Source organism: Babylonia areolata, chromosome 20 (assembly GCF_041734735.1).
Source record: "Babylonia areolata isolate BAREFJ2019XMU chromosome 20, ASM4173473v1, whole genome shotgun sequence".
NCBI classification, from domain to species: domain Eukaryota; kingdom Metazoa; phylum Mollusca; class Gastropoda; order Neogastropoda; family Buccinidae; genus Babylonia; species Babylonia areolata.
In genome coordinates, this window is record NC_134895.1 from 37,781,457 (window position 1) to 37,791,357 (window position 9,901).

A 9,901-nucleotide genomic window follows, 5' to 3' on the forward strand; every position below is an offset into this window, starting at 1 on the left:
TCTCTCTCTCTCTCTCTCTCTCTCTCTCTCTCGTCTCCTCTATTTCTCTCATTCTCACTTCATACTTTTCTCTCTTTCTCCTCCTCCCCCTCTCTCTCTCCTCCCTCTGTTTCTTTCACTCCTCCCTTTCTTCACTCCCCTCCCCCCTCTCTCTCTCTCCTCTTCCTCCTTCTCTCACCCTCCTTTTTTTCTCTCACGCTCACCCAAACATAATCATGTACACATTCGCTCACGCTTTTACGCACGCACGCACGCACACACACACACACACACACACACACACACACACACACACACACACACACACACACACACACACACACACACACACTATACACACTTTGACAGCAGTCGTGTGGGGCTCCCCTACGCTTTCTCTCACTTTACGAGGAAGTGTTGGATTGCGAGAAAGTGTGGTCGTTCCCCTACAACGTTTGCTCTCAATTTCGAGAAAGCGTAGGGGTTGATGACTGGGGTGGGGGTGCCCAGCATCATAACCAGCCACTAGTCAACCACACCACGCCTTGTCCCCAGCAATAATAATGATAATGATAATAACAATTATAACTTATCAGTGGACAATCCGAAACACATCTCACCTCATAGTCTTTCACTTCAGTGATGTTTTCATAGTTCAGGTCCTCGTAAAATATGTTGATCTTTACGAAGCTTTGCCTAGAGAGAATGAAAAGGGTACACTGATATGCAGATAGGCAGACAGACGAACACACACACACACACACACACACACACACACACACACACACACACACACACACACACACATATTATAGAGAGAGTCCGACAGGACACACCCCAAACCAGTACAACAGGACCCAACCCAGTACGACAGGACCCAACCCAGTACGGCGGGACACAAGCCAACCGGTAACACACCCCAAGCCAGTGCGACAGGACACAACCCAAGCCAGTACGACAGGACAGACCTGAAGCCAAAACGACAGGACACAATCCAGCCCAACCCTGTACGACAGGACGGAACCCAAGCCAATACGACAGGACGGAACCCAAGGCAGTACGACAGGACGGAACCCGAACCAGTACGACAGGACACAACCCACGCCAGTATGACACACACACACACACACACACACACACACACAGACACACACACACACACACACACACACACACACACACACACACACACACACACACAAACACTCTCTCACTCATCAAATATATCAGTGAGTGTTGGAATGTTTGATGACAGCCACCAATGTTCAGATCGTCTACAAAACGAAAAAGGCAAACACGCATACGCAAAAACTAAATTTTGGAGAAGCTGAAAACTGTATGAACTGGGGGTGACTTCTTTGTCACAGTCTTTGATATGGTTACTTATTTAGCGCCTATCCTCGGTTGGAGACCAAGCTCTAAGCGCTTTACAAACACGGGGTAATCTGCACAACAGGCTGCCTACCTGGGTACAGCCGACTGACGGCTGCCATTGGGCGCTCATCGTTCGTTTCCTGTGTCATTCAATCAGATTTCAGGCACGCACACATACACACTCAGACAGACATGTAACGTTTTCGTTTATTCACCCCGCCATGTAGGCAGCCATACTCCGTTTTCGGGGGTGTGCATGCGGGGTATGTTCTTGTTTCCATAATCCACCTAACGCTGACATGGTTTACTGGATCTTTAACGTGCGTATTTTATCTTCTGTGTGTGTATACACACACAAAGCGGGTTTGGGCACCAGCAGGTCTGCACATGCGTTGATCTGGGAGATTGGAAAAATCTCCACCCGCCGTTAGCAAGATTTGAACCCCGGGACCCTCAGATTGAAAGTCCAACGCTTTAACCACTCGGCTATTGCGCCCTTTGGACAGCATATAGCCTACATATACGAACTGAAAATAATAATGATAAGAATGTGGATGATGATTAGTATCAATAATATAGCGCCGAATCTTGCGCAGAGACAAATCAAAGCGCTTTCAAACCAGTCATTCACACGCATGCATAACTCTCTAAACTTGAGAAACAAGATAAAGAAGAGGCAGGGGAAGGAGGTTATCTTAGATTATAAAAAAAGGTGAGAAAAAAAGGTGATTTGGAATCCCCATATAATTTAATGACAGGCGAATCCTGGAAGAGGCAGCCAAACAAACAAACAAACAAAAAAAAAAAGAAACAAACAAACAAAAAAACCAAAAACAAACAAAAAAACTCACGCTATGGTTCGTGGATCTGCCTGGCGATACTTGGAGCATTCTGTGTTGTTCTTCCTTCGGCACAGCGTCTCCACCAGTACTTTCTGCACACGGGGGGGTGAGGGAGGTAGGTGCAGGGGGGGAAGGGGGGGGGGGACACATGCAGCTCAGTTCATTCAACTGTGTGAGTACAGCGCGCGGCCGGACAGACAGACAGACAGACAGACAGACTGACAGAGAGAGGGTAGAGAGAGAGAGAGAAGGGGAGGGGGAGAGGGGACAGAGAGGGGGGGGAGAGGGGAGAGAGAGAGGGGGGGAGAGATAGAGAGGGGGAGAGAGAGAGGGGGAGGGAGAGAGAGAGATGAGAGGGAGAGAGGGAGAGAGGAGGGGGAGAGGGGGAGAGAGAGGAGAGGGAGAGAGGGAGAGGGGAGAGAGAGGGGGAGAGGGGGAGAGGGGAGAGGAGAGAGAGAGAGAGAGGTGAGAGAGAGAGAGGAGAGAGGAGACAGATGGAGAGATAGATAGACAGAGAGAGAGAGAGAGAGAGAGAGAGACAGACAGACAGACAGACAGACAGACAGACAGACAGATAGAGACAGATAACAAAATACGGTCAAACAGACAAGATAAGATTTATTCCTGAAAGTCATTATGGGGCCACATGAAAAAAACAAAACAAAAACAAACCCAAAATAGGCAAAAGGCAAATAATACATGGCGACAATGTCTGTGGCAATGTTACACGGTACATAACGGACTTGTAATGAAGTAAATGAAATAATGCTGCGTTTAGAGTATTATCTGAACACAAAAGCATCTAATTTCAAATAACGCAAATTGCGCTTACAATAACCCAAAGTGTATAGAAATCTAGCCGAGTAGAATAGTAATATTTAAAAAAAAAATGTTGCATAATCGTTTATTTGTTTATTTATTTATTATTTATTTATTTTATTTTATTTAATAAATGTAGACAGTTTCAACAAAGATGACTTATTCTTTGTCATAAACAATTGCGAGAACTTCAAAGCGTTCGTTTTCTGCTGTAGTATAGCTTGAACAAATGTTTATAAAAATTTTTTTTTATAATGACTGAAAAAAAAAAGAACATCGAAATATGATTATCATGGAACTCATCACCAACAGTCTTTCATTTCTTTCAATACCAAGAATGCGTCCTGTCTTGATAGGCCATCGAAAGAGACGAAGGGAAGGGAGAGACGGAGAAAAATGAAAAATGGGGGAGTGGGGGTGGGAGGGAGCGGGGAGTAGGGGGGGGGGGGGGGGGGGGGGGGGGAGAGATCGCTCCGATAGAAACAAAAATCATCAATTACCATTGTGACACGCGCAGTTGAAACGGTCAGTCACTGCAGAAACCGTAAAAAAAATGATTTGATCATCCGTGTTTTGCCCTTTTCGGCGATTAATTATTACAGAATTGCTGGGGAAAATTCAAAACAATCAAACTTCTCTTCTTAATTTAAGACAGGCCTCCGTGACCAGACTTACCGTGTATTCATCCGCTGGCCAATGTCTCATGGAGACGGTTTTGTAATACGACTGTTCGCTGAAACAAAGGGCAGAACTGATGATACGTCAGAAAGACACAGGGAAAAAGGAAAAAAAAAAGGAAAAGACGAGGTGTGTGTGTGTGTGTGTGTGTGTGTGTGTGTGTGTGTGTGTTTCAAAATGATGTAACTGAAAAAAAATGAAAAAAAGGGACATAATCCCCAAGAAGCAGAAATCCAGATTCAAGGATAGTGATTGGCATCCTGACATGTGCAATCTCTGATCAAATTCAGTCGGCAGCCCCCCTCCCTCCCCTCCTCCTCCTCCTCCTCTTCCTCGCATGTCTGTCTGCTGAGTGTGTATGAGTGCGTGCCTGAAATCTGATTGAAGGACACAGGAAACGAATGATGAGCGCCCGGTGGCAGCCATCAGCTGGCTCTTCTACTCTGACAGGTAGGGAGCCTCCGTGTGCAAATGGCCCTGAGTTTGTAAAGCGCTTCCAACCTGGTCTCCGACTGAGGATAGGCGTTGTATAAGTATCCATATCATTCATTCATTCATTCATTTATACTTGTAAAACAGCAGCGGTCGAGGGGTTAATTCATCACTGATCTAACGTCTTGTTACTGGTACTGCTACTACAGCCTTGATAACTACAGCAGCGGGCGAGGGGTTAATTCAAATTGATCTAACGTCCTACTACTAAAACAGCTACTACAGCCTTGATAACTACAGCAGCGGGCGAGGGGTTAATTCATCACTGATCTAACGTCTTGTTACTGGTACTGTTACTACAGCCTTGATAACTACAGCAGCGGTCAAGGGGTTAATTCATCACTGATCTAACGTCTTGTTACTGGTACTGCTACTACAGCCTTGATAACTACAGCAGCGGTCGAGGGGTTAATTCAAATTGATCTAACGTCCTACTACTAAAATAGCTACTACAGCCTTGATGACTACAGCAGCGGTCGAGGGGTTTATTCAAATTGATCTAACGTCTTGTTACTTGTACTGCTACAACAGCCTTGATAACAACAGCAGCGATCAAGGGGTTAATTCATTACTGATCTAACGTCTTGTTACTGGTACTGCTACTACAGCCTTGATAACTACAGCAGCGGTCAAGGGGTTAATTCATTACTGATCTAACGTTCTGTTACTAAAACAGCTACTACAGCCTTGATAACAACAGCAGCGGTCAAGGGGTTAATTCATTACTGATCTAACGTTGTGTTACTAAAACAGCTACTACGGCCTTGATGACCACAGCAGCGGTCAAGGGGTTAATTCATTACTGATCTAACGTTTTGTTACTAAAACAGCTACTACAGCCTTGATGACCACAGCAGCCGTCAAGGGGTTAATTCATTATTGATCTAACGTGTTGTTACTAAAACAGCTACTACAGCCTTGATGACTACAGCAGCGGTCAAGGGGTTAATTCATTACTGATCTCACGTTGTGTTACTAAAACAGCTACTCGGGCCTTGATGACTACAGCAGCAGCAGCAGCAGCGACAATGACAATGCAGGAATAACAGCACCACCACCACCACCATCACCATACTCTACTTCACCTCATCCTCCTGCCACAACAGACAGGAAGACCATGGAGGCAGCGACAGGCAGACAGACAGACAGACAGACAGACAGACAGACGGACTGACAAACAAAGAGACGGTCACAAATACACAGATGGAGTCAAGATTTTCAGTGATAAGCTGTGTACAGGTATGGGGGGTGTAACTTGCTTTCAGGCGTCCCACATCGCCTGTTCATTGTGAGTGTGCAGCAATGTGTAGCAGGTTCACCCACATCATCTGTACATTGTCAGACCAACACATTGTGTGTAGTAATGCAGAGTATTTGTATTTGTATTTGTTTTTATCACAACAAATTTCTCTGTGTGAAATTCGGGCTGCTCTCCCCAGGGAGAGCGCGTCGCTACACTACAGCGCCACCCATTTTTTTGTTTTTTTTCCTGCGTGCAGTTTTATTTGTTTTTCCTATCGCAGTGGATTTTTCTACAGAATTTTGCCAGAAATAACCCTTTTGTTGCCGTGGGTTCTTTCACGTGTGCTAAGCGCATGCTGCACACGGGACCTCGGTTTATCGTCTCATCCGAATGACTAGCGTCCAGACCACCACTCAAGGTCTAGTGGAGGGGGAGAAAATATCGGCGGCTGAGCCGTGATTCGAACCAGCGCGCTCAGATTCTCTCGCTTCCTAGGAGGACGCGTTACCTCTAGGCCATCACTCCACCTATATATCACCAATATCATCTGTTCATTGTCAGATCAACACACAGTGTGCAGCAATGTGTAGCATGTTGACCTACATCATCTGTTCATTGTCAGACCAACACAGAGTGTGTAGCAATGTGTAGCATGTTCACCTACATCATCTGTTCATTGTCAGACCAACACAGAGTGTGTAGCAATGTGTAGCATGTTCACCTACATCATCTGTTCATTGTCAGACCAACACATTGTGTGTAGTAATGCAGAGTCATTCACCTATATCATCTGTTTGATTGATTGATTGATGATTGATGTGGATACTTATACAGCGCCTATCCTCGGTCAGAGACCAAGCTCTAAGCGCTTTACATACACGGGGACATTTGCACCACAGGCTGCCTACCTGGGTAGAGCCGACTGACGGCTGCCACTGGGCGCTCATCATTCGTTTCCTGTGTCATTCAATCAGATTTCAGACGCACACACATACACACTCAGACAGACATGTAACATTTTACGTGTATGACCGTGTTTTTTTTTTTATTTACCCCACCATGTAGGCAGCCATATTCCGTTTTCGGGGTTGTGCACGCTGGGTATATTCTTGTTTCCATAGCCCACCGAACGCTGACATGGATTACAGGATCTTTAACGTGCGTATTCGATCTTCTGCGTGCGCATACACACGAATGGGGTTCAGGCACTAGCAGGTCTGCACATATGTTGACCTGGGAGATCGGAAAAATCTCCACCCTTTACCCACCAGGTGCACCGAGATTCGAACCCAGGACCCTCAGATTGAAAGTTCAGCGCTTTAACCATTCGGCTATTGCACCCGTCTGTTCATTGTCAGATCAACACACAGTGTGTAGCAATGTGTAGCATGTTGACCTACATCATCTGTTCATTGACAGACCAACACAGAGTGTGTAGCAATGTGTAGTATGTTCACCTACATCATCTGTTCATTGTCAGACCAACACAGAGTGTGTAGCAATGTGTAGCATGTTCACCTACATCATCTGTTCATTGTCAGATCAACACACAGTGCGTAGCAATGTGTAGCATGTTGACCTACATCATCTGTTCATTGTCAGACCAACACAGAGTGTGTAGCAATGTGTAGCATGTTGACCTACATCATCTGTTCATTGTCAGACCAACACAGAGTGTGTAGCAATGTGTAGCATGTTCACCTACGTGCAGGGGTTCTCACAACCGCAGTGCAGTAATCCTTCCTCGTAATCATACTGCACATCCAGCATGCATCGTATCTCTGAAAAGGAAAAAAAACCCAAACACTTCAAACATACACACATCATGTTTGGATTGGTGTGGTATGGTGTGGTGTGGTGTGGTGTGGTGTGCTATGGTGTGGTGTGGCGTGGTGTGGTGTGGTGTGGTGTGATGTGGTTTGGTGTGGCGTGGTGTGGTGTGGTGTGGCGTGGTGTGGTGTGGTGTGGTATGGTGTGGTGTGGTGTGGCGTGGTGTGGCGTGGTATGGTGTGGTGTGCTATGGTGTGGTGTGGTGGTGTGATGTGGTGTGGTGTGGTGTGGCGTGGCGTGGTGTGGTGTGGCGTGGTGTGGTATGGTGTGGCGTGGTGTGGTGTGCTATGGTGTGGTGTGATGTGGCGTGGTGTGGCGTGGTGTGATGTGGTGTGGCGTGGTGTGGTGTGGTGTGATGTGATGTGGTGTGGTGTGGTGTGGTGTGGCGTGATGTGGTGTGCTATGGTGTGGTGTGGTGTGGTGTGGTGTGGCGTGGTATGGTGTGGTGTGGTGTGGCGTGGTGTGGAATGGCGTGGTGTGGTGTGGTGTGGTGTGGTGTGGTACGTTCAGCATGCATCGAATCTCTGAAAAGGAAAGAACACTTGAAACATATACAGAACATGTTTGGATTGGTGTGGTGTGGTGTGCTATGGTGTGGTGTGGTGTGGCGTGGTGTGGTGTGATGTGGTGTGGTGTGGTGAGGTGTGGTGTGGCGTGGTGTGGTGTGGTGTGGTGTGGTGTGGTGTGGTGTGGTGTGGCGTGGTGTGGTGTGGTGTGGTGTGGTGTGGCGTGGTGTGGTGTGATGTGGTGTTGGTGTGGTGTGGTCCGATGTGGTACGTCCAGCATGCATCATACCTCTGGAAGAGCAAGAACACTTCAAACATACACAAACATCTTTAATTTGGTGTGGTGTTGTGTGGTGTGGCATGGTGTGGTGAGGTGTGGTGTAGTATGGTGTGGTGTGGTGTGGCGTGGTGTGGCATGGTTGGTGTGGTGTGGTGTGGCGTGGTGTGGTGTGGTGTGGTGTGGTGTGGTGTGGCGTGGTGTGGTGTGGAGTGGTGGTGGTGTTGTGTGGTGCGATGTGGTACGTCCAGCATGCATCATACCTCTGGAAGAGCAAGAACACTTCAAACATACACAAACATCTTTAATTTGGTGTGGTGTTGTGTGGTGTGGCATGGTGTGGCATGGTTGGTGTGGGGTGGTTTGGCGTGGTCTGGTGTGGTGTGGTGTGGCGTGGTGTGGTGTGGTGTGGTATTGTGTGGTGTGGTGTGGTAAGGTGTGTTGCGGTGTGGTGTGGTTGGTGTGTGGTGGTTTGGCATGGTATGGTGTGGGGTGGTGTGATTAGGCCGGGTGTTGTGTGGTAAGGTGTTGTGTGGTGTGATATGGTGTGGTATGGTGTGGTGTGATGTGGTGTGGTCTGATAAGGTGTGGTGTGGTGTGGTGTAGTGTGGTGTGATGTTGGGTGGTGTGGTGTGGTGTGGTGCGATGTGGTGTGGTGTGGGGTGGTGAGGTGTGGTGTGGTGTGATGTAGTGTGGTGTGGTATGGTGTGGTGTGGGGCGGTGTGGTGTGGTGTGATGTTGTGTGGTGTGATAAGGTGTGGTGTGATGTGGTGTGGTATGGTGCGGTATGGTGTGGTGTGGCATGGCGTAGTGTGGCGTGGTGTGTTGTGGTACATCCAGCATGCATCGTAACTGTGAAAGGGAAAATAACACTTCAAACATACACACAACGTGTTTGGATTTGTGTGTTGTATTGTGTTTTGGTGTGGTGTGATGCGGAGTGGTGTGGTGTAACGTTATGTGGTATGGTGTGGTGTGGCATGGTATGGTGTGGCATGGTGTAGTGTGGTGTGGTGTGGTATGGTATGGTGTGGCATGGTGTAGTGTGGTGTGGTATGGTGTGGCATGGTGTAGTGTGGTGTGGTGTGGTGTGGTATGGTGTGGTGTGGTATGGTGTGGCATGGTGTAGTGTGGTGTGGTATGGTATGGTGTGGCATGGTGTAGTGTGGTGTGGTGTGGTGTGGTATGGTGTGGCATGGTGTAGTGTAGTGTGGTGTGGTGTGGTATGGTGTGGCATGGTGTAGTGTGGTGTAGTGTGGTATGGTGTGGAACAGCGTGCATCTTACCTCTGAAAAGAATGGACACTTCAAATATACACAAACAATTTTTGATTTGGTGTGACATGGTGTGGCGTGTTGTGTTGTGTTGTGTTGTGGAATGGTGTGGTTGTTATGGGATGGTCTTGCATGTGGTGTGGTGTAGATGGCGTGGTGGTGATAAGGCGTGGTTTGATGTGGTGTGGTGTGGTGTGATATGTTGTGGTGTGACATGGTGTGGAGTGATGTGATATGGTGTTGTATGGTGTGATGTGGTACGGTGTGGTATGGTGTGGTGTGATATGGTGTGGTGTGATATGGTGTGGTGTGATGTGGTGTGGAGTGATGTGATATGGTGTTGTGTGGTGTGGTGTGATATGGTGTGGTATGGTGTGGTGTGATGTGGTGTGGAGTGATGTGATATGGTGTTGTGTGGTGTGGTGTGATATGGTGTGGTGTGATGTGGTATGGTGTGAAGTGATGTGATATGGTGTTGTGTGGTGTGGTGTGGTACGGTGTGGTATGGTGTGGTGTGATATGGTGTGGAGTGATGTGATATGGTGTTGTGTGGTGTGGTGTGATATGGTATGGTGTGCTGTGATATG

General features: G+C 47.5%; 1 protein-coding gene across 2 annotated transcripts in view; it reads right to left on the minus strand.

The window, feature by feature from the left end:
• The window catches only part of LOC143294964 (uncharacterized), a 38,531-nt gene that overhangs the window by 2,384 nt on the left and 26,246 nt on the right, over positions 1–9,901 (minus strand). For both annotated transcript variants that reach the window (XM_076606487.1, XM_076606486.1), the window contains 4 exons: positions 7,133–7,208; positions 3,690–3,747; positions 2,205–2,287; positions 600–675 (listed from right to left, as the gene is read on the minus strand). In XM_076606487.1, coding sequence (XP_076462602.1) covers positions 600–675; positions 2,205–2,287; positions 3,690–3,747; positions 7,133–7,208 — 293 coding nt within the window. The remainder of the gene's footprint in view (positions 1–599; positions 676–2,204; positions 2,288–3,689; positions 3,748–7,132; positions 7,209–9,901) is intronic.